The sequence below is a fragment of the Jaculus jaculus genome, chromosome 8 (assembly GCF_020740685.1).
Source record: "Jaculus jaculus isolate mJacJac1 chromosome 8, mJacJac1.mat.Y.cur, whole genome shotgun sequence".
NCBI lineage: Eukaryota > Metazoa > Chordata > Mammalia > Rodentia > Dipodidae > Jaculus > Jaculus jaculus.
This window is the reverse complement of record NC_059109.1, coordinates 15,285,778-15,311,811: the sequence shown is the minus strand read 5'-3', so window position 1 is coordinate 15,311,811 and position 26,034 is coordinate 15,285,778. Positions and strand designations below refer to the sequence as shown.

At 39.6% G+C, this 26,034-nt stretch overlaps 1 protein-coding gene across 6 annotated transcripts in view; it reads left to right on the top strand.

The window, feature by feature from the left end:
* Positions 1-26,034, top strand: part of Pkhd1 (PKHD1 ciliary IPT domain containing fibrocystin/polyductin) — a 507,380-nt gene that overhangs the window by 446,906 nt on the left and 34,440 nt on the right. For all 6 annotated transcript variants that reach the window (XM_045156516.1, XM_045156514.1, XM_045156512.1 and 3 more), the window contains 3 exons: positions 8,097-9,114; positions 19,181-19,316; positions 20,131-20,218. In XM_045156516.1, the coding sequence (XP_045012451.1) occupies positions 8,097-9,114; positions 19,181-19,316; positions 20,131-20,218 (1,242 nt within the window). The remainder of the gene's footprint in view (positions 1-8,096; positions 9,115-19,180; positions 19,317-20,130; positions 20,219-26,034) is intronic.

Below are 26,034 nucleotides of genomic sequence, written 5' to 3'. Positions count from 1 at the left end.
TTTACAATTTAGGTATTTTAACTAGCATTAGTTTAAGATAATCCTTGATCACTTCAAAATTCCCCTTCATCATGGGTGTGATAGGGGGCTGGGTGGCAATGGACTGGCTGTCATATCTGGGTGAGCTAGCTAAGGGGAAGTGGAATTGGGTAGGCATTTGAATAAGGTTTAGTAAGGTGTGAGGTAATTTTTTCATTTGGGTTCACAATTACTTTTATATATAATTACAACTAGACATCTGTGTTGACTTACCCATGCTATTACACAATGGGGCAGACCCTAGGTCACACTGTGATATGAGCCTACCCAATGACACAGGGAGAAAGGGTAGAGAGGATGTAGAGTTTTAAAAATATATTTTATTTATTTATTTATTTATTTATTTATTTATTTATTTGCAAGCAGAGAGATAAAGAGAGAGACAAAGATAGACACAAAGAGAATGGACACACCAGGGCCTCTGTCCAGCTCCAACATTAATCATTTTTATGTGTGAGGAATTCTGTATTCCTCTAGTCACTTTGACATATATCACAGCTTATTTCAACCAATAGACTGCTATGTTTAAAAGGCTAGAAATACTTATTTTTTTCATACAATGTTATCCCTAGCATAGCCATCATTATAAAGAATATACAGTTTTTTAAAAAGTTTTTGTTTATTTATTTATTTGAGAGCAACAGACAGAGAGAAAGAGGGAGAGAGAGAGAGAGAGAGAGAGAGAGAGAATGGGCGTGCCAGGACCTCCAGCCACTGCAAATGAACTCCAGATGCGTGCGCCCCCTTGTGCATCTGGCTAACGTGGGTCCTGGGGAACCGAGCCTCGAACCGGGGTCATTAGGCTTCACAGGCAAGCGCTTAACTACTAAGCCATCTCTCCAGCCTGAATATACAAGTTTTTGATACAAATAATTTCTTGTCAAAAGAGTCTTGATCAATTTATACATTAATTTGTTAATGGTTACATTCTTTGTATGTTTTTATGCATGTGTTTGTATGTGACTATATTGGATTAAAATGTCTTCAGGTTTGTGGATTTGTGAGAAGAAAGCATGGTGAAATGTTTTATAATAAACCAGTGTTTGGTGAAAGTATTTTTGAATATGATCTGTGTTCTCCAAAAACTCACATTGAAATTTAACCTTCATTTGAGGAATCACTTGAATGTCAAGAGCCAAACTATGTTCTAGAGAGGTGGGGTCTTCACAAAGTAATTATCATTACTTAAGGCCACCTTGTGGGGCAACCATGCTTTAATATCAGGGATGTTATTAAAAAAAGGAGAAGACATATACAGATATGTACTTCCTGTCTCTTGCCACATGATTCCTGGTACCACCTGCGGACTCTTGACTACAAGAAGGCCAACAGTAGGGCTGGAGAGATGGCTTAGCGGTTAAGCGCTTGCCTGTGAAGCCTAAGGACCCCGGTTCGAGGCTCGGTTCCCCAGGACCCACATTAGCCAGATGCACAAGGGGGCGCACGCGTCTGGAGTTCGTTTGCAGTGGCTGGAAGCCCTGGCACGCCCATTCTCTCCCTCTTTCTCTCTCTCTCTCTATCTGCCTTTCTTGCTCTATCTGTCACTCTCAAATAAATAAATAAAAAATGAACAAAAAATTAAAAAAAAGAAGGCCAATACCTCAAAGCAGCACCTTTCTGCTGGGCCAGAACTGTGGCATTGATTTATCAAAAATTGAATGTGTGCCTTGGTTTCTTGGCAACAGAAAACAGATTCATACTAGACACTAATTATCTAATTAGTGAAGGTCATGGTGATAAATTATTGAAATGTCATTGAAATCAGAATGATGTCACCCTTTTGTAGTAAGATGTTTTTCAATAAGGTGTTAAACACAGAGTTTCAAACAGAAATTCAGGGCAAAATTAGGAACAGAAGTAATGCATGCATGTTTATGAGATGTTTCAGGGGATCAAGAGCTTGGAGTGCAAGTGTGATGTCCTGAGTTCAGATCCCCAGAACCCACTGAGTTAGACACAGTGGCATATCTGTAATCCTAGCACTTCTATTGTGAGATACGACGTGAGATAAAAGAAGCTTGGAAGATTTGGGGGCCAGACAGCCTGGTTTTCTCAGTGATGAACAAAAGAGACCCTACCTCAAACAAGGTAGAAGTTGAGGATGAAAGTTGGAGGTTGTCCTCTGACCTCCACCTGTGCTCTGTAATGTGCATGTACCTACACTCACACACAGGGACATGCACACTCACACCTAAATACCCATGTCTCACACATACAAACACACAAAAACTTTACACACATATAGAATATCTATAAATGCAAAATATATAAATGCACATAGAAACACACAAAATTGTGGCAGAGTAAAACCTTTCAAGTACTTTATATCTGTCTTTGAATAAAATGCCTATGCTGAACACACACTGTCTGACATCACAAAAGGTCTTGGAGTTGCACAGTGTGATTTTCTATATTAAACATACATGTGGGCAGAGCAATTTAAAAAATTGTGCACTTTTTTAGAATAATACCACCTTCTTTGAAATTAGGGAGGCAATAAGCCTAGAAATCAGCTAAATTAAAGTGAGCAAATAAATAGTTAACTCATATTTGAGAAGTGATATATACCTAATGATAGTCCCCTAGGCCCAGTACTGTTATTATAATACAAATAGACATCTAGCTTCTTACAAATGAACAGACAGATGACATACTGACAGAGCTACCATGATGTTCATGGTTAAACCTATGCATCAGACCCCATTAAAAATTTACCCCATTCCTTACCTTAATTTGTAGGGTTTAAAATGCAATGGACACAAAAAATTCAATGAGTCATGAAAATTTGTGACTTCTTTTTTTTATTTTTTTATTTTTTTACCATGACACCTTATTTCTTCATTTGCTCCTGACCCAGCGCTCGATGCTTCAGAGTGTTGCATGTGTATTGTTTTAGTGGAGACTGAACCCTCTCCAACCTTTTCTGACTTTCAAGTTTAAACCCTCTTCTCCTTTCCCTTATTTTCTCTGCCAAGGTCCTGTCTTCTGTGTCTAGCCTTCAACATAGCCTTCTCCATACAGTGTTTTTGCTTAGGAGGGGCATGGAGACAAGATTCTGGGGTAAGGGATGGTTTGGGAGACCAGACTTTTGATGGACTGACTTCTATGCAGTCATTTGAAATCGGTGAGTTATTTTCTTTTAATTTTGATATGTCAAATAAAGAGCTAATTTCTGTTGAAGTTTCCAAAAGGAAACAGTACTTCCATGAACAATTTATATAAATAAATAGACATATCAATTCTATTACTGAACCTTCATATTACGTGCAACTTACATTACTCTTATACTGTACTATTCCAAAAAATATTTTTAAAAAATGCTTGCATCACTGTCTTCTTTGTGGCTGCCTGCAGAGGAGGCTGCCATCTTCTGCTCGGCATCACGGCTGCCCTTAGACCTCTGGTGAATCCCAAGATTGTCAAAAAGAGGACCAAGAGGTTCATTCGACACCAGTCAGACCGACATGTCAAAGTTAAATGTAACTGGCAGAAACCCAGAGGCATTGACAACAGGGTGCTGAGAAGATTCAAAGGCCAGATTCTGATGCCCAACACTGGTTATGGGAGCAACAAGAAAGCAAAGCACACGCTGCCCAGTGGCTTCGGGAAGTTCCTGGTCCATAATGTCGAGGAGCCGGAAGAGCTCCTAATGTGCAACAAGTCTTCCTGTGCCAAGATTGCTCACCACGTTTCTTCGAAGAACCAACTGCAAAGCCATTGGAGAAAGAAGCCCAGCTGGCTCTTAGAGTCACCAATCACAACGCCAGGCTGTGCAGTGAAGAAAATGAATAAACAGCCCATGTGCATCTTATATTTGTGCTTAAATAAAACCGGGAAACCTACTGTCTTTCCTAGTTAAAAAATATATATATATGATGTTTGAATCAAGGCTGGGGAGATGGCTCAGTGGCTAAAGGCACTTGCAACCAAAGCCTGCGATTCTGGGTGTGATTCTCCAGGGGCCACGTAAAGTCAGATGCACATAGTGATACCTGCATCTGAGGTTGCTTTGTAGTGGCCAGAGGTCCTGGCAGGCCCTTGTTAATTCTCTCTCACACTCAATCTCTCTCTCTCTCCTTCCTTGCAAATAATAAAATCTAAAGAAAGAAAAAATGCTTGAATCATAGAGATCGTCCACCTTTGTTAAGTAAAAAAAAAGTGGTATCTGTCTTCCAAAATTGAGGTATAGAAAGAAAAATTCTTGCTCTTACATATGTATTTGTTTAGTGTATTTATAAATAATACAAACTTTTTATTATTTATTTACGTACAAGAAGAGGGAGAGAGGGAGGGAGAAAAAGAGTGAGACAAAGAGAGAATAAGACTGGGTATGCTGGGGCCTTCTTGCCACTAGAAACAAATTCCAGATGCATGAGTTACTTTGTACTGGGAAATTGATCCCAGGCTGTCAAGCTTTACATGCAAGTCCCTTAACTTCTGAGTCATCTCTTCAGCCCTAATTCAACATTCTCTGTTAATCACAGTGTGGCCTATTGTAGACAAATCAGATATGTCATCCAAGAACTGAAGAAAATACATATGAATATAGTTAGCTATCATTTTAATCTCATGGATACATGCAAAATAGATTAATTTTTGCAGTATTGACCTTTCTTATTTTAAGCATCAATTTAGGGACAGTTCTCAAAATAAAATTAGGGATGTACTTGATCATTATTGGTATTTTGAGTTGACTCCCAAAGTATTTAAAATACACAATAATGGTTTTATAACTTGATACCTAGAAAAATATATCAGCATGTATTGAAGAGTGGAATTTTTAGGGAGCTTCTACAGTTCTTGAGGCCGTGTGACAAGCCTTGTGGTAAGTTAAGTGCAAAGTATAGTCCTTGTTATTATGAAATAATCCACTGAGAATAAAGATACTTATGAAAAGTATATGAATTTTCAAATGATATGCAGTTAGCTAACAACAGAGAATGAAGGAGAATTGTATTGATTAGGAAAGTGCTTATTTTCTTCTTTAGGGACAGTCCCAATAATCTAACTTTTTTTTTTTTCCTTAGTGACAGTCCTAAATATTTAACAATCAGTAGAAATGACTTTAGGAGACAGGATAGCTCCTGAGTTAGAATTAAAAACAGAAATATCAGGGCTGGAGAGATGGCTTAGCAGTTAAGTGCTTGCCTGTGAAGCCCAAGGACCCCGGTTCGAGGCTTGATTCCCTAGGACCCACATAAGCCCGATGCACAAGGGGGCACACACATCTGGAAATCGTCTGCAGTGGCTGGAAGCCCTGGCGCGCCCATTCTCTCTCTCTCTCTCTCTCTCTCTCTCTCTCTCTCTCTCTGCCTCTTTCTCTGTCTGTCACTCTCAAACAAATAAATAAAAATAAACGAAAAAAATAAAAAAAAAACAGAAATATCAGAGCTGGAGAGATGACTTAGCAGTTAAGCCACTTTCTTGCAAAGCCTAAGGACCCAGGTTCCCCAGAATGCATGTAATCCAGATGCACAAGGTGGCTCTTGAATCTGGAGTTCATTTGCAGTGGCTAGAGGCTTGCTCTCTCTCTTTCTATCTGCATCTTCCTTTCTATCTCTCCCTTTTCTCTCAAATAAATAAATACATACTATTTTTTAAATAGCTAGATCAAAGTGGAATCTGTAAAATGGGATGGGATGTGAGGAAAGAACTGTGGAACTTATCAAAAGGCCAGCCAGTATGATTCAAGGAGTTTTACTTGAGGAAGGACAACCCCACTACCTCACTGGAAAGGATATAATTATTTGTAGTTTGGCCAGCAGCAACTCCTGGACACAATCCCTGTGTCCATGAAGACCATGGCTATCATATTATAAGATAATAGGCAGAAAAGTTAGCTATTCTTTGTATCTGATGAACAAGTTCTCATTTATGGCAATTCAGAATTCAAGTTAATGACCTCAGTTTCTTTTGGAGACATAGAGCAATTAGGTTTCTGCTTCATCTTGTGTCCATGCTTGAGGTATTTATTTCATGTACATAGGGTTTGTTTGTAAGACTATCTTAACTTTTGTAGGATCTATAATGATTCATTTCTGAAATTGGTGACCTGGTTTTCTTTTGTTCAATCAATGAGCTAATTTTGTTGAATTTTCCGAAAACCATTTTGTTCACTTCTTGTTTTATTCAGTTTGGTTGTTTTGCTGTGTTCTTTTTCTGATTTTTTAAAAAGGTTCATTTCTTTTAAAAATATTTTGTTTATTTTCACACAGAGAAAGAGAGACAGAGAAGACAGAGAGGAGGAAGAGAGAGAAAATAGGCATGTCAAGGCCTCTGATACCCTCATTTTCACCTCCTAAATTCTTCCTTCACCCTCTTTTCCTCCCTCATGTGTCCTCTACCTGACACATACACATATAGAAAAATGAAAATACTTCTATAGAAAGTGTATACTCAGAGAAATTTAAATCTAGAATTTGCATATGAAAGAAAACATGTGGATCACCTCTTTGGGTCTGGGATATTTTGCTTAAGATAATAATTTCTAGTTTAATCTACTTTCCTGCAAATGTCATGATTTTATTTTTCCTTGTAGATAAATAAAATTGCATGGTATACATGTATCCCATTTTTCAATCTATTTCTCTGTTGGTAAATAACCAGGCTGGTTCCATTTCATAACTATTGTGATTAGTGAAGTTGTCACACATGGATACACGGGTTTTCCTGTGGTGGGAATGAATGTCTTATAAAAATGTATACCAAGGAGTGGTTTAGCTGGGCTACCAGCCTCAAGTAGGGGTATCTTTTTCCCCCCACATCCCTAGCAGAATTTATTATCATTTATTTTCTTGATAACAGTCATTCTTACTGAGGTGAGATGGAATTTTAGACATTTCCTGAGAGCCTCAGATTTTTAGTGTGAAAACTGAGTGCAGGAGACCCAAAGCCTATGGTTAAGGAGTAGTCACACAGAGCACCACCCTTTGTGACCACGGGAGATAGTTGGGTGGTTAGATTAATGGTGATGGCCAATGACACCATAAATTCTATTTCCAGCTTTTGAGTGGCAGGATATGTGGACGCATCTGGTAGGTGGTCTACACGGAGAGAGGATGGGAATTTCATATCTTTTACCAAATGCCTTGTGGTGTATCTCTTCCATCTGGGTGTTAGTTTGTAGTTTTGACAATATTTGGTATAATAAGAAAGTAAATAAATAATGTGCTTTCCTAAAGTTTTTGATCCTTGTAAGCAAATTATGCACAAAGAAGAAATGGCTGTGGAGACCCTGATTTTTAGCTGGTTTATTCAGATGCATAATTCCTGACCTGTACTTGTGACTGGCATATGGATTGGAGACAGTCTTGTAGGACAGAGCCCTTAAACTGTGGGATCTGATGCTCACCCAGGTAGTATCAGAACTGGCTTCTCCTGTGTGGCACCCAGCTGGTGTTTGGTGAAGAAATAGTTATTAGCGGGGAGAAACATCTACTTATTTTGGATTTTCTGTGTTGTGAGTGAATGAAATAAAATTATGTGCTTGCTTCTTAATGTCTTTCAGTGATTATTCTTGACTTAATTCTTTTACAAGTTGGCATTTTTCATTTAGATATTATTTTGTTATTAATTTTAAAAAGCACATGCCATAGACATATTATTAGATATAACAGATAGTTATTGAATGCATGCATTTTTAAAATATTTTGCTGGCATTTCTTTAGGCTCTCAATTTTTTAAAAAAAGATTGTTTATTTTTATTTATTTATTTGAGAGCAACAGACACAGAGCGAAAGAGGGAGATAGAGAGTGAGAGCAAATGGACATGCCATGGCCTCCGACCACTGCAAACGAACTCCAGATGCATATACCCCTCCCCCCTTGTGTATCTGGTTTACGTGGGTCCTGGGGAATATAGCCTCGAGCCAGGGTCCTTAGGCTTCATAGGCAAGTGCTTAACCACTAAGCCATCTCTCTAGCCCTATGCTCTCAATTTTATAAAACATCAAGACAGCAACTATTTCATGACGTTACTGGTGATGAGAATAACAGATTTCAAATCATCTTTAGTGGTGAGTCACATGTCAACCCATTTATTTTCCTTTATTTCACAGGTATTTTTAGAGAAGAGCAGAAATGCACATTCCGAGCCATGATACCAGGCTTCATCTGCAAACAGACTGACCATGTGGTCCTGGTTGTCGATAGTGTTGACACCACTTGGACAACCCAGAAGTCATATCCAGTTGTATCTGTCACTAGTGGCTTTGTCGACACCTTCAGTGGCATGAAGACCAGGACTTCAGGCTGTACTCGTACCTCTGCGACCACTTTCTATTCCATTGTTCCCACGGGGCAAGTCACCAGAGTCTGCTTTGTGGAGCAAACTCCTCAACGATTGCGCTTTTTGCTATTGGGGAACAGAAATGCCACAAAACTCATCTTGGCTGTATTCTACCACGAGATTCAGAGCCCGCAGGTTTTCTTACGGGAACGTTTTGCCCCACCCGCTCTAACGGAGTCAGCTTCTCCCTTGTTGGAAGAGTCTGCTGGCGCCAATGTTTTCAACCTTATGGAAAACCTCCTGTACGTTGTCCTTCAAGGAGAGGAGCCTGTTGACATATACACAAGCACATCCATTCATTTGGCTTTCACAGTGGAATTTTCAGTCCTAGAAAAAGGCTGGGAAGTAGCAATGCTTGAAAGGCTAGCAAGCTTCTTACGCCTTGGCCAAAATCAAATCAGATTTAAGCACCAGATTCCTGGCAATGAAGATACCTTAAGGACCATTGCTGACAGTTGGGCCAAAAGAAAGCGCACTTGCCCAACTATAACTTGCGGCAGTCGTTATAGAAGATCTGGTCAGCGTAGACCTCTCATGACTGACGTGAACTCCTACAAATTCTCACCACCAAACACCCTGGACATGATCTCAAAAGTGATTGTCATTGAAATTGGTGATCCACCAACAGTAAGGAAGAGTGGACTGGTTCTAGATTTACCAAGAAACAGATTACAGAATTTGGCTCACCAGGTCATCACTGCTCAACAGACTGGAGTCTTGGAAAATGCTCTGAATGTGACTATCGGGGCCTTACTGGTGACTCAGGCAGAGGGAGTCACAGGCTATAGGTAGGTCATAGCAATAATAGCGTCTCAATGAAGAGTGACTTCTTAAGCCTATGTTAACAAACCTAGTAAATATCATCTACTTATTCTTTATATCGTCTCCAAAGAATGTGGAATTCCTTAGACCTTAAATAAAAAGCAAAATGTAGACAACATGCCTCATACTTGGAGGCAAATCTACCTGGTGCATTTACTTACTTTTGAGTTATTTTACCATCCACAAATTCTCCCCAATCAGTGACCTTATTGTCTTTTTCTGGGAGCCATGAGTATCTGTGCTACTGATGCAACTTAGATTTGCTTATATCTCCCCTGGACTGATTTCACCTTGGCTTAAGTGAGTTCTTGTAAACATATTATAGATGTGTGCCTAGTGACCAAAAGGTTTAGCCTATTATTTTATTTCAGTTTACAGTGCTGAGCTTTCCTAATGTGCCATCATTCTGAAATACTGCATATTCTAGTGAAAATGTGTGCACTAGCGGGAGATAATGGCCAATGAATAGACATAATTAAGGTATATCAGAGGATCTACCCGCAGAGCGGATTAGATGCACAAGTAAGCGATATATACACGTAATTGTGGGGCACATCGTTCTATCATGGAGAGGTGAGATAGCTCCAGGGAAAAGATAACCTTTATTTATCACCCACTATCCCTCATAACTATCAAGTCTCCACTTTTGACTCAGATATTTCTGATCTAATAAGAAACTGCTGAACGTGTATATTATGCCATTGATTTTCTGTTAGGATGTGTTATAGCCCCCATCTTTCTCTGTTGCTCTGGTATTCAGGAGAGATTTTCTAGACATAAGGAAAAAAATAAAAAGTAAGTCATCTTTTTAAAGCGTATTTGGGAAAAAAATAATAAGCCAACAACAACAAAAAAATCATCTCTGCAGAATGAGAAATCTCATGTCTATGGAACTGAATGAGAATTAGCCAGGCTTTGTGTGTTCCTGAATCACACGGTATGTTAAATAGCCTGGAAGCAATACAAGGGCCCCAAGGCCAGTTTTGTGTCTCTCAGCTCTGATCAGTGTCAGCTAGGACTTCAGCCGGACTCTCGGGAGAGCCGCCGGTGCAGTTGTGAATTGACCTTGAGACAGCAGAGCCTGCGTCTTTTCAGAGAACAGCATTAAGGATGCTCTCCAAAGGGGCATTCTAGTATTTCCTGGGAAGGCATGCATTTCAATAAATGAGGCAGTGTTATAAACTTACATTTCCACACAGGTACCACTTATTTCCAACAAACTAGCGGGTTTGGTTTTGTGAGAGAAGAGGAGCTGACTTTGCCTGGTTATAATCATCTTCTAGTAACTTCTGGCTTTAAGCCTCCTCTGCTTGGAGGAGTTCAAGGAGCTTTTTATTTCATTGTTTGTTTGTCTGTTTTTTTTTTTTTTTTAATTTTCAAGCACTTGTTAAAATCTCTTGACTTCTGTTGTCTACATGTTTATCTTCTCTATTCTTTTATTTTTATATTATTTCTCCTCATTTGTATTCTTTATTTTCAAGGTTTTGTTTTTATTTATTTATTAGAGACAGAAAGAGGGAGAGAGAAAGAGAGAATATGGGCACACCAGGGCCTCTAGCCACTGCAAATGAACGCCAGACGCATGTGCCACCTTGTGTATCTGGCATACATGGGACCTGGAGAATTGAACCTGGGCCCTTAGTTTTCGTGGGCAAGCACCTCAACCACTAAGCCATCTCTCCAGCCCTCATTTGTATTCTTTAGGTAATGTAGTAAAATTTCTAGAGGGGAAAATAGATAAACACATGTTCTATATTCCATTTTTCAGCTACGGGTGTCCCATGAGCATCTAATTTCCATATAGTATTTTCTGGAATCTGGGCAGCACGATATTGTTTACCTGCCTCTTAGTAGAAACTTGATCTCTCCTCTTTTGGATGTCTCTCACTTTCATTTTCCTTCTCTCTTTATTTATTTATTTTTATTTTGAGGTAGAATCTTGCTCTAGCTGAGGCTGACCTGGAATTCACTCTGTAGTCTCACAGTGGCCTTGAATTCACAGTGATCCTCCTACCTCTGCCTCCCGAGTGCTGGGATTAAAGGTGTGCACCACCATGCCTCAACTCTCCCTGGGGATAAAATATTTTTTTGTAATTCTAAGTCCCTAACTTTGTGGTCATCTTCTATGCAGTAACAGAGATTAATATGTCATACATCTATGTCACATAAAGATATTTGCTTTTGACATGGCCATGAGCCTCTGGTCTACAAACAATTACAGGGAAGAGGAGCATGACCCAGTGTGCATGTGTGTGTGCATGCATGTGTATATATCACATTCATGGCTTTTTAAAAAAATATTTTATTTGGGGCCAGGTATGGTGGTGCTTGCCTTTAAACTCAGCCCTTGGGAGGAAGAAGTGGGAGGATCACCATGAGTTTGAGGCCACCCTGAGACTCCATAGTGAATTCCATGTCAGTCTGGGCTAGAGTGAGATCCTACCTTGAAAAACCAAAAATAAATTATTTTATTTATTTATTTTCAAGGTCAGATATATATATATATATATATATATATATATATATATATATATATATATATGGAGAGAGAGAGAGAGAGGATGGGAATGTGGGGTTTCTAACCACTGCAAATGAACTCTAGATATATGCATCATTTTGTGCATCTGGCTTTGCATGACTCCTGGGGAATTGATTCTGGGTCATAGGCTTTGGAGGCAAATGCCTCAACCACTGAGCCATCTCTCCAGTCCTATATCCATGGCTTTTTAGGGTCTCTTTTTTTTTCATAAGGAGCTCACTATAAAGTTGACTGATAATAGAGAAGAGAACTAGGAGATTTACAAGGTAATCCTAAATCTATTTAGTCAGTAATTCTCATTCAGTACTTTCTCTCCTGGCTCCCCCAGACACCCACTCGTAGAAAAAAAAAATGCTTAAAGTATGAAAAACAGAATCTTTCTATCAAGAAGAGACATTTCAAGATTGTCAGAATGTTCATCCTAAAAGAATTCCTATATTCTCTGCTTGGTTCCTTTCTAATAACAAAATGACAACTCGACCAATGAAGAGTGTTTCAGTGAATTTTTGCATGTGTATGTGGGTGTGGTATGCATGCATGTTTATGGGTATGGGCATGGGCACACATGTGCAGCTGCATGTGTGTGAGTGTGTATGTACGTACACCCACAGGCCTCAGGTTATTTCCTCAATTGCTTTCCATCTTCTGTTTGCTGAGGCAGGAACTCTCACTTGAACCCAGAGCTTGATATTTGGATTTGGATGGTCCAGCTAGACAGCTTGCCCTGGGGAGTCTCCATTTCAGTCTCACAAACACTGGGATTACAGGAGGGCCACCGTGCCTACACAGCCTTAAATTAAGTGCTGGGCATCTGAACTCAGGGGCTCATGCCTGCATGGCTTTTGGTCCTTTGAGGCATCTCCTTAGCCCCAGAACATGTTCTTTTAATTGTTGAATTAATGATTTAATTATGATTGAATTAATGCACTGATTTGTTGAAGCATAATTGTAGTGTTTCCTACATGTTGCTCTTTAGCAAAATGAGATATTCTTGCAGGAGCAAGCTTTCTGGACAACTAAAAATGGTGTCTTTAATTATTAATATTTAAAAAAATGTCTTCAGTTAAAATTTTTGGACAGGAGATTACATAATATCGAGTCATATTAAATGAGAAATAACAGGGCATTCAAGCTTTTATTGATGATTTATAGTTATCATTAAAATGATCATTTATTATCAAAGCTTCCTTTTTCTTCAATAATGCCCTTAGGGATGACTGTTCTTATGCTGAATGGTCTCAGACCACTAAATGTTTGATTATTGTTCTGATTTGTGTATGTGTGTGTGTGTGTGTGTGTGTGTGTGTGTGTGTGTGTGTGGTTTTCCTGGTGAATAACTTGTTCATTATAATCAATGACTGCTGTTGACACACCTGCACCAAGCAGCTCCCTGCATTCCTGCATATGTTATATTAGATATATACATATGGTGAAGTCCTAGATGCATATCATAGATTCATGACCAACTGCATTTCATTTATTATTCCCAAACATCATTTGAACAGATTTTATAATGAGAATATTATGCAATTTGATTTTTTTATTTATTTGCAAGAAAAGAGAGAGAATGAGAATGAATAGGTGTGCCAGGGCCTCTATCCACTACTAACTAACTCCAGACACCTGCAACACTATGTGCATCTGACTTTATGTGGGCGCTGGGGAATTGAACCTGAGGCATTAGGCTTTACAAGCAAGTGTCTTAACTGCTGAACATCTCTGCAGACCCAGGAATATAATACGAATTTTATGCATTAGTGTATATAAAACATTTTATTATATGACTTCTAGGAAAATTTAGAGATTTAAAAAAACAAGTTATTTACTTAGGAGAGAGAGAGAGAATGGGCATGCCAGGGCCTCCAACCACAAAATGGAGATATTTTTTTTTTATATCAGTAGATAGGTAAGAAAGTATTTGCTCCACTGCTTAACGAAAATATGTAATAGCAAGTTTCATTTTTTCCTTGTTACAAATAAATCATTAATAGGAACAAGCCTATTAGTCATGTTTTTCATAGAAATATATATATATATAATATATATATACTATATATATACATACATATATATTTATATATATATATATATATATATATATATATATATATATATATATATATATATATATATCTTACCTCTGTAATACTTATTAAGCAGCCAAAGCTCCCTCATACTCTTATGTTCCCAAGAGAACCCAGATGGTTTTCACTCATGCATACAGTCATTCAACGTGCAGCTTGGTGAGGCGGCACTAGCGGTTCGCTTCCTCACCTCTGTGGGCAGGAACGCAGGAGAGGACTGGCTTGGCTCCCAGCTTCCCCACACGTGGAGGAGGACGTGCTGGAGTAGAGCTGCGCCCATCGCCGCGCAGCGCACAGCAGGGCAGGGGGCTGCTGACAGCTGCTCCGCTCCGCTAGCTTCTCCTCTTTCTCACCTTTTCCTCCCTGCGGGCAGCCAGTCCATGGGAAAGCGCTGCTTCCACTCAGGTTGAGCCTTCCCTCCTGTATTAATCCTCCCGGGAAACACCTGCTCAGACAGGCCAAAATGCGTGTGCCACCATTTCCCACGTGATTCTAAATCCAGTCAAACTGGCAGTGACGTTCACACTGGAACCTTCAGTCTTTTGCAGTGAATCTCTTCTATTGGAAAGGCCTTGAACAATTCCAGTGTTCCTCTGGCTGCATTGTGAGCATTATAGTCCTACACTCAGCATAATAAGAAAGCTTGAGTGGGTGTATAGGATCTTAAATTCAACAGTTCATTCTCCTGAATAACTTCAGCCCTAGCCTGATTTGTGTTATATTTGCTGCAAACTATTATATTTTAAAGAACTTACCAATATTCACAAGTATGATGCTTCAAATTTTGTTTACTTTTTAAATTTTTATTCGGTTTTTCTTATTTATTTATTTGCAAGGAGAAAGAGAGAGAGAGAGAGAGAGAGAAAGAGAGAGAGAGAGAGAGAGAGAGAGAGAGAGAGGAGATAGACAGAGAGAGTATGGGTGTGCCAGGGCCTCTAGCCACTGCAAATGAACTCCAGATGCATACACTCCCTTGTGCATCTGGCTTACGTGGCTACTGAGGAACTGAACCCTGGTCCTTTGGCTTTGCAGGCAAGTGCCTTAACCACTAAGCAATCTCTCCAGCCCTAAGTTTTACTTTTAATTGTTATTGTTGGAGGTCATTCCATATTCATGTACCATATATGCACCTGAGTTACTGCGGTTTGAGAGGAGTAATTCCAAGGAGCTGCAGCAGTTTAGTCAGTATTATAAGCATTGCAGTAAGCACGCTGCGTGGGCAGTGCACCCTAAGTTGGAATTTGCAAGGCCCAGATGGATATTGGCTTTCAGAGACCATGCATGATCTAAGAGAAGAGGAAGCACATGGTGAGCACTGGGTTGACTCAGTGATACCACAGTGAGAGGTGTGGACACTGGAAGTGGGATAACCCGGAGACCCCTAGATCACAGTGCCTATAGCTAACTGTCAGGTCATCGGACATTTCTCCCTCTTGGAGTTAGCAGCCTTTAATAGAGTTCAAATACATATATTTCATTTATTTATTTGAGAGAAAAAGAGGCAGAGAAAGACAAGGAGGAGAGAGAATGGGCATGCCAGGGCCTTCAGCCACTGTAAAAAAAAAAAAACAAAAAACAAAAAAACTCCAGTTGCATGTGCCACCTTCTGCATCTGGCTTAACTGGGTTCTGGGGAATTGAACCTGGGTCCTTATGATTCACAGGCAAGCACCTTTACCACTAAGCTATCTCTCTAGCCCTCAACTAGGTTTAATGGGGAGGATGAAGGCCATCCAGTATGAATAAAATGGCTTATATCAATTCATTAAGGTAGCTAGGAAAGCCATTTCTGTCTTACAGCCTCATACAAGAGTATTCTTCAGGGATAGATGAATGGCATTTCACTTATCTTTGCATGTTTCATTCCGCCTTGAGCAACTTTTGTTCATAACAGGAAGCTAACATATGTTTGTCAAATGAAGTTGACTAGAGAACTGCCTTTCTTTTCTCTCAAGGTACAGAAACAGCCATATTCATTTAGGCTTCAAGTCCTCTCATGGTACACATGTATTCACAGCTCTGTCTAACCTGTTTAAAACAAGAGGGATCATCAATGTCCAGGGCACTTTGAAATATTTAATCAAAACATGAGGTTCTTTTTTATGAAGCCCTGGCTAATAGTTTTGAAGAGAAGAAGTTTGAAGAGAGAGAGATAGAGTAACCAATCACGCATGCTACCCACATCCTCTTACAGCAGGTCATGTTGAGACCCAGTTTCCACCAATACAATTCGTTTGTTGATAGATTCATTTGGTAGGTTTATCATGCTAAAAAAAAAAAAAATCATATCTTCCACAGGGGAAACTTGACAGATTGGGTCCACTGAAAAGCAAGAGTGAGAAGGAATTAGAAAGAGGTGATTTCTAAACTGGGAAATTTCTGCTTTATCATGAACTTTCTCTACCAGTCTGCCCTTAAAAAGCACAAAGAGGAAAAAAAAAATCACATCTGACTGGGCATTGGAAAGTGTTACATAGTGGTTAAAACTAAAGGGGGTGGAGAGAACTTTCCTCCCCCATTTTTTAAAGTTTTGCTGTAGGTCCTTCTGCCTGCAGGCTATAGTCACATTAGCAGTTGGAAATTGGATAACGACAGCACAATGACAAATCCAGGTTGCTTGCAATAAGTTGCTAATCCTTTTGCTTTAATATTGGAGCAGCGTGTAATGATGTTTGGACATCACTCCAGTTTACTGACGACCCCACTGGGGCCAGCAATAGAACCTTACAACTGTCTAACAAGGTGTCAGGTGACTCCCGTCGTCACAGCAACGGACACTGGAATCTAATCTTCCCTCCATCCCTTCTAGCACCCAATAACGCCTAGATTATATAAGTGGCCCATCATTGCTTGGTAACTTGAATCAATTAACGTTAATTCGCACAATGCTATGATGTATTGTGATCACTTTCATTTCAGGGAAGGGGGAGCAATTGCTATAAGTCACCTAAAATGAGGTTGTCTGTGGTACTGAGGTATTAATTGGGTGTCCATATTAAATGCAAAAGGAGCCCCATCGTGAAAGGAAAGTGGATGAGTGACTCTCTTGGCTGCTATTGACCTATCAGAAGAAGACAGTGCCCTTTTCCTTTGCTTTTATCTATTACAGTTTTCCCTATTGCGTGTCAAGTTGATGTATTATAAAAAATTCATTTGGTGACCTTTCACCCCTTCAGCAGATTAAACAATTTCACTTCAATGGCATCATTAACAGGACCCTGCATTTAATGATGATTTCTCTAAAAGGCCACGGAGATTCGATTTTAAGCTAACAGATTTATTGCACTATTATAACATATCGTAAAAAACTGTACCACCTACGGTCAGGTTTTAGGATAGAAACTGCTTAAGAGTTTATGTGGAGCTTAAAGTGGTATTACCTTGGGATATGCTGCTGCAGCAAGTCTCTGACCTCCAGTGAGATGCTGTTTACATTTAATAAGAGATGTTTGCTCACAATAAACTTTAAAGTGTGTCAGAGATGGGCCTTTCTGCCAGTGTTCAGCGGTTGTTTCCCATCCTTCTGTCTCTAGACATCAGCGTACTTATGCTGAAATCTTTAATGGGTTTTTACTTTCCAGTGCTAGCCTGGCCTCTGCCCTCTTCAGAAACATTGTAGGATCTGGGAATTTAAATTTTTCCAATAACAACATTAAATAGAATTAATAGCATAGATTTTATAAACCTAGCTTAAATTGTTCCAATTTTTAAAAAATGAAAGGAACCTTGGCCACTCAGGCTAAGCAAACTCATGAATGATGTTTGGAACAATGGCCACTGAATTTCTGGGGAGTAATTCTAGCACAAATGCCAGGGCTTTAGCTCCTGAAGGATTAAAAGGGTTTTTAGGGCCACATGTCTCCCCTCTGCCTACACTGTCTGGGATTTTCAAGGCAGAGGAGAATTGCTTCCTACAGAAACTTCATATTCTCTGATCCAGTGGATTTTCTCCTCCAGCATTTCCTCTTTCAGTGCTAATGTTCATCTTTAGCTGACCTCAGACTTTCTTCCTTACACGAGAGAGGGGAAGAAAATGGGGGACAGACTGCACAACTCACATCTATTTCATTGAGGCACATTATTATTATATCATGCTTATGATCTTGTGAAGATAAGTCACAAAATCACACTCTAAGTAGGGTAATGGGTACGATATATCATACCTACCTCCATTTAATTGGCAAATCTTTATCATAAGGCTATGATGTGTAGCACCTAATAGGCTTGATGGAATAATGTTTAATTCTATGTTAATGAAGTTAGCGCCATCTTTCCGCATACCAATACTCTAAGGAAAAGTTTTCTTGAAATATCATGAGTTATGTAATAACTCTTTGCTAAGTATCACCAGAAATTAACATGTCTAAAGAAAATAAGAGAAATATAGCTCATTGTCGTTAAGGCATTCGTCCTGCAAAGCCTAATGACCCAGGTTTGGTTCCTCAGTACCCAAGTAAAGCAAGATGCACAAAGTATCTGTAGCAGCTGGAGACCCCATCATCCATATCCTTGAAAATAAATAAATAAATAAAATATTTTTTAAAAAAGTATAGCTCATTGGATAACCACTTAAGACCTTGGTCAATAGTTACTATTTATAAGACCTTTGTGAAGTTACTGAAGCCTTTGTGGATCTCTTATTCCTGATGTACAAGTAAAGGCACCTACTTACAGTGCCACGTAAAAGATGCAATGACTTCATAATGGAAAGTTTATAATATTATGTGAGAGAGACATCATTAGTGCTCTTAATATCCATTACAACCACTGCTCTCCCCCGGTTATTCTTACAATTAAAAGTTTTATTTTATTAACTTTATTGTGTAGAATTAATACCCAGTTGTTGCATGTGCTTGATGAAAGTGCACTTGAAGAATATAAATATGAAATTTTATGGATTAAGTGTGTAAAATAGCAGTATGCTAGAGTTTTGGCTGTCTCTTCCCACCCCGTTTGGTGATGCATTGTGCCTTGGAATTAGCCATTGTGAAAAAGGTTTAAGCTACAGAAGTTGGCACATACTACAAATCAGTGTATTGCCTGGAAAAGCTGGCACACTAGTTTATGATTAGGCCTATTCCTACTGCATGAAGTTTTATTGGATCATTTCTTTCACTGACACTTACTTTTCAGTTGTTCTTAATAGATAGCAATCAAAATATGAATTCACAACTTCCACTTTCCCAGTACTTTAGGGTGATTTCTTTTTCATCATAGCTAATCATTAATGTGTCAAACACATTATTCATTTATGGATATGTATTTATAACACAATATATTATTGAATTTATGGAAATGTAAGCTAATGTGCATAGTATCACTAATATTACTACCCTATGGAAAACAGCTACTGTAATGGTCTTTGCAATCCCTTGGGTATATTTATTCTGTTGGTTGTTATGTCTCCTAGAAACGCAAGCAGTTCCAGAGCTGGGAACATCATATATGTTCGGCCATGGACGCTTTCAGTACTTGTGCAACCTTCGGATGGAGAGGTGGGGAAGGAGCTGTCAGTGCAGCCACAACTTGTGCTTTTAGATGAAAAGGTACCTCTTCCTCGTTGGCAATCTTCATACGCAACATGTTTTAGGATTAGGACTCACTGATTCTCATTTAAAATGGCTAACTTAGAACATCTCAGGACTGTCATTTTTTTCTTTCTCTTTTTGCTTTGTTTTTCAAGGTAAGGTCTCACTGTAGCCCAGGCTGACCTGGAATTCACTCTGTAGTGTCAGGGTGGCCTTGAACTCATGGCAATCCTCCTACCTCTGCCTCCCAAGTGCTGGAATTAAAGGTGTGCGCCGCCATGCCTGGCACAACTATTGTCTTTCCTGAACACTACAGTTTCCTTCTTTATATTTTTTTTTATGAAGGTAGAAGAGTCTTTTTCAAGGGTAAACAAAAATTCCTGGTGCTTTCACTGCGCAAGCCCATTGCTGAAGTAGGTTTCACATCTCCTTGCTGAAATCTAGCCTTCAGGCTCTTTGCCTCTGGTTCTACTGTGTCTTGTTCTCTGGAAAGCGCTGAAGGACTGCACTACTGCTGCGCTGGATTGCGAGCCTGCTCTCTTCTCTAACCTTCCCTTTCTTATTAGTCTTGAACTCACAATGCTACCCTTCTCTTCTCTTAGCCTTTTCCCTCTTCACTGCCTCGGTTCAAATTTCTACACAATAATCTTTTCTCTCTTCTTTCAATAAGCTAAGTTTAATGCTGTTAACACGAGAAATAATACACTTATCTTTTCCTTTCTTGACTTCTACTGAATACATGCTTTACAATTTTTTGTCTTGGTACTCTTTTTAAAAAAAAAAATAAAACTTCACTGATTCCTGCTGTTCTCCCTCCTACATCTATTTTCAGAACCGACGAGTGGAGACTTTGGGGCTTCCCTCAGAGCCTTGGACCATTTCAGCTTCCTTGGAAGGGGTATCAGATTCAGTGCTGAAAGGTAGGTGTCAGTGACTTTCAGATATCTGTTGCTACTACTCACAGAAAGTGCTTGCATTTGCATGTCTGCAGTTGGTAACTCTATAGAGAAAGAAGTTTATTTGGTTCATAGTTCTGGAGTTTCGAAGGTCTTCTTTCTGACAGAGACTCAAAGGTTGTGCAGAACATCACATACATGCAAGAGATGGGGAGTACACATGGGTATATGTCTACTGGTCTGTACCTTTAAAAAATATGTATTTCCAAGGCTCAGCATCCATTGCAGAAGAGGTGTCAGAAAGAATGTAAGAGCCGAAGAAAGGATAGGACTGCCTACAATGCACTCTTCCACACACAAAATGGCCTGGATATCCATGACCTCACAGTGCCTGACACTACCTACACAAGACCATCATAATAGAAGGAAAAGATGATGATATCAAAATAAATGAGAGACTGATTGAGAAGGGGAGAGGATATAATGGAGAGTGGACTTGAAAAGGGAGGGGGAGGGAATTACCATTGTTTATTGCCTAAAATTATGAAATCTGTCAATAAAAAAAATGAAAAACAATTACTGATTTTGGAGGATACACAGCTATAGTTAAGAGGCAAAGATGCCCCTGAATAAAGGGACAAAGAGGCTAAAAAATTTATTTACTTATTTATTTGAGAGAGAGAAAGAGGCAAGGGCAGGAGCTAGAGAATGGGCACACCAGAGCCTCCAGCCACTGCAAACAAACTCCAGACACAAGTGCCATATTATGCATCTGGCTTGTATGTTTCCTGGGTAAATCAAACAGGTTCTTTGGCCTTGCAGGTAGGCATCTTAACCACTAATCCTTCTCTCCAGCTCTCTCTACCTTTTTATAAAGTCACCAGTATTTAATTATGGGGGCTATACCTTGATGATTTCCTAATCCTAATCACCTCCCAACACCCCCATTTCTAAGCATATAACTGGTTTGAATTTTATCATCTTCTAAAACATTTCCTTTTATATATTTGAAAGCAGAGATATATAGAGAGAAGAGTTACAGAGAGAATGACTGTGCCAGAGCTTCCAGCCACTGCAAACAAACTCCAAATGCATGTGCCACTTTGTGCATCTGGCTTTACATGGGTACTGGCCAATCAAACCTGGCTCATTAGGCTTTGCAGGAAAGTTGTTTAACCTCTAAGCCATCTCTCTCTAGCCCCAAATTATGTTTTTTTTATCATTTTAATATTTTTATAAGGGATAGTAAATGTCAACACATGAACGCTTGGGAGATATGCTCCAAGCCCACCCAAACCAGAGCATCCCCCATTAGGAATTCATAACAAATCTGGACATGATCAAAGCATTTAGTAACTTGAAAGGGGTCTTCCTTATTCCCAGTCCATAGTGTGTGTGTGTGTGTGTGTGTGTGTGTGTGTGTTTGTGTGATACTTATGACATGACCCTGTTCTCTCCCTTTCCTTGTATGATAAAGGAACACTTTCATCATACCAGTATCTTTAATGTGGTGCAGGGAAAAGAGCATGAACTCTTCGGTTGGGGCTTGTTGCAGTTCGGTTCGCATTGCTGGTAGAAATCACCCAACCAAGAGTAGCTTCTGAGAAAAAGAGGTTTATTTTAGCTTACAGGCTCGAGGGGAAGCTCCACGATGGCAGGGGAAAATGATGGCATGAGCAGAGGGTGGACATCACCCCCTGGCCAACATAAGATGGACCACAGCAACAGGAGGGTGTGCCAAACACTGGCATGGGGAAACTGGCTATAAAGCCCATAAGCCCGCCCCCAACAGTACACTCCCTCCAGGAGGCATTAATTCCCAAATCTCCATCAGCTGGGGAGCTAGCATTCAGAACACCTAAGTTTATGGGGGACACCTGAATCAAACCACCACAGGCCTCAAATCTCAGTTTCTCCACAGACCACTCAGTGCTGCTGCATCACGTACATGTTTCATACAGTGTCATAACACGGCCAAAGCAATATCCCTGTTTTCTACAGGAGAAGCAGAAACACTTGAACTCACTGCTATGAAAAAATAAGCTTCTGACTAGAGCAGAACTAAGTTTCTCATATCTATTATTGCTGTGCCCTCCCTGACTGTCTTAGTACTAGCAACAATGATGGCTCCGTCAGCTCTTGGTAGAGCTGGTGTCTATGAAACTGAATAGAATTATAAGTGAAGATTCTTATGCTCCGAACAAAGGCAGCGAAGCATAGTAGCTAAGAGAGAGAAGAAAGCAAGGAGGGGAAGTTAGAGAAGTGGAGCTGGAGGCGGGAGTGTCTGAACAACGGAGCCCTCAGTGACGCGAAGCTGCCTGTGATAGGGTCTGTTGTCTGTGGTGAGATGGCTGTGCTGCTATGGAGGTGGCTGGAGAAAAACAAGATGAATGGATTGAATTTGTAGATTGGAAGCGCTTTAACTAGGAGTGCCTTTTAGAAATAGAATCAAGGAATTTACTGGAAACAAAGGAAGCAAGAATTTAAGTAGGATTTTTAGGGTTTTTGTAATACTTTATTTAGAGAGATAGAGAGAAAGAGGCATAGAGAAATACAGAGAGAGAATTGGCCCACTAGGGCCTCTAGCCACTGTGAATGAATTCCAGACACATGTGCTCCCTTGTGCATCCAGCTTTACATAGGTACTGGGGAATCAAATCGGTGTCCTTTGACTTTGCCAGCAAGCACCTTAACTGCTAAGCCATCTCTCCAGCCTGATTTTTAGGCTTTGGCCGTGATATAGTAATTGGATTTTGGTGTTATTTACTGAGATGGGAAATGAACTAAAGGAGAAAACTAGAAAAAGTTCAAGGTTGCTGGGACAAATTTAAATTTTAAAAAAGTTTTTTGTAGGAGTGACTTATATCTTAAGGCAAAAGGAGAAAAGGCTTATAACTCTTATGGTTTGCATGCCATAGAATCAAAGGCTCTTTCTATTCCTTTAACCTACATGTCAGCCTACCCCAAATTGTTCCTCCTCATTCCAACTTGTAGACTCCTCCTTATTGTGCGTAGTCAAGGGTGCAAACTCTGCAAACCCAGTAAGAAGATTCATCCCTACATATGAGTTCTTGAGTTCTTCTCTGGGAACAGGCAGGATTGCTGTCTTCTTCTTGTTTAAGAAAGTCTCCATGGTTAAGTGATTGGCTAGTATACAAGGTACCAGACTTCATTCCAAGCACTGGAAGAAAAAAAAATACCCAATAAAGTACAAAGACAGTTCAACCATTCAATTCAGAGGTTTTCCTTCCTGATGAGGTGAAGAGAAATTCATTTTAAATCAACTTGTGCAACCAGGAACATGGTGGTATACAGAAGATTCTAAAACACCAAAAAGCAGCAATTAGGGACCCCTTCCAGAGCTCACCCCTCTCTGCATGCCTGTGGGCTGGAATTCAGGTCTGCCCCCAGTGATACACTCCTGGAGCCGAGTCTGCCTGCTCAGTGCTGAGGCCGCAAATGCAATTTTAATAAAACGCCTGAGTCTATGGGGCCATACGTTCAAAATACCATGCTTATTCCAAGTATTTCTCAGAGAAAAGAAAAGTAATGGCTGTGTAGCATACCTCTATCTCTAGTCTAAGCATTCTCATGTCAGATTTGCCTTTTCTTAGCAGAGCCTTCTAGGTGAAAAGATGTTATTACATGACATTAGAAATTGTATTTGGGTACTTAAAGATAATCATTTTGGTGTCCTTCAAGTCCCTTAGCATTCACATATAGGTCACAGTTGAAAAAGCTATGGTGAAAATACTTTAAAGATAATTTCTCAGCATTAATTACATCACAGTTTGCTCACATGTATAGCCAGGGATGAGTTGGCCATAGAGGTGGTTTGAGCAGCAAAGGCATTTTGGAGACCTTGTGCTCTGCGGAAGGACACTCAGGTGAGATTCCCTGGTAGCTCACCAGCAACGTCAGTGTTGTATTCAGCCGGTATCCCACCTTGTCCTGTCAAATTCTGTCAGCCCATGCCTTGGTTATGCCAGCTTGATCAGGGAGCCTGTCAGTGGTGTTTGTGTATTGTATAATAGCTGTTCCTAAGATATGATGAACCCTGGAGTCATGTACTATACTTGGCAGTGCTACCTCAGCTTTTGGGGACATATGCTTCAAATGTGAGAATATTATATATATATACACACACACACACACACACACACACACACACACACACACACACATATATATATATATATATATATATATATATATATATATATACATGAATCTTTGTGGAGATCTGTAAGGCAAGCTGGTATTTAACACAAAAAGCAAGCCCATTTGGAGCTAAAGCACTTTCCATTAGGCAGTTTGGCGGCTGTTCTATGAGGCAGATTCCCAGTGCTCCACGGACACATTTCGATTAAATGCTGCTTTGCATTCTTGCAAAGATGGGAACAATAAGGACGTTTGTCAAAGGAAAAACTGCAGCAAATGATTTCATGTTGAACATCTGTACTTTGCAGTTCATTGTTTGCAAGAGTTTATTGAACATAATTTTGATGCATATAGGTTTTAAAGAGGATAAACTGCATATATCTTGGGCGCCTATCATATATTTGAGTCTTAGCTTATTTATTTCCATTTTGTTCTGGGCATTTTATTTATTTTGGGACTCTGAAGAGATGAAAGAAAATATGGTTTTCAAAGAAAGTTTTAGTTAGCTCTGCAAAATTGATGTTGAAAGACAATGTTTTCACAAAAAACGATTGAACAATTGAATTGAAAAATGTAATACTAAACACACTACATCTTTGTGATACCTTTCAGCCTTACAGATCTCAAATTTATAAACTTTAAGATTACTTCCCTAACTCTTTGTCCACCATTGTGACATTTCCAGAATGAATTGTGAAAATTATTAATTAGCAAAGTAATTAAGGTGAGGTGGAGCCACAAAGTTAATTTATGGTGCTGGAAATAGATCCTGAGTCAAGTTCCACTCTTTCACATTATGAATGGATAGTTTAGAAGGTGTAACCTTCCCTTCTTTCCCTCTCTCCCTCCCTCCATTTCCTTCTTGTTTTCTTTCCTTCCTGACCTTCTTGTTTTCCTTCTTTCTTCTTTTATTGTATTTAATTCAAGGAAACGAGGGCTCAGGCACCACAACTTACTAAAGCAGAGCACATTATCAGTCATGACTTGCTGATAAGCTGTGGTCCTCCTGATCCTCTGGCCTAAATCTGCTACCACATAAATGCAGATGCCCTTGATAAAGAGAGATAACGACACATTAGAAAGCTAACAGTATTACCTCTCTGTGCACACATCATGCATGTGTGTGTCTGTGTTATGCATGTGTGTATGCATGTCTACATGTATAGGCACATGTGTGGCAGGTACAAGATGCACATGTGTACATATGTGTTGGAAGCCACGTTTTGATATCAGACATCTTACTTGATGAGTCTTCACCTGATTTACTGAAGCAGGGTCTCTCATTTGAACCTAGAGCAGGTAGGTTATATGCCCACCCAACATCTTCAAAGGTGCTGGGTATCTGAACTCTGGTCCTGATATTTCCATAGCAGGCTTTGTATCCATTGAGCCATCACGATAGTCCCAGGAGTCTACTCCTTGACAGATCATTTTTTATGATGCTACACATTGAACCCAAGGCATTGTTCATGCTAGACAAGCACTCCATGGATGAGCTATACTCCTAGCCTCTTGATAGACATTTAATAAACAAAATATTCAAACATGTGGTAGTGGCTAGGAGTACAAACTGAAAATCAGGTAGATTTGGATTCTAAACTTAGCATAAGATAATTCAAGGATAGGATGTTGCTAGTAGCACTTTTGAAGTATTGCTGTGTCATTTGTATGTAAGGATT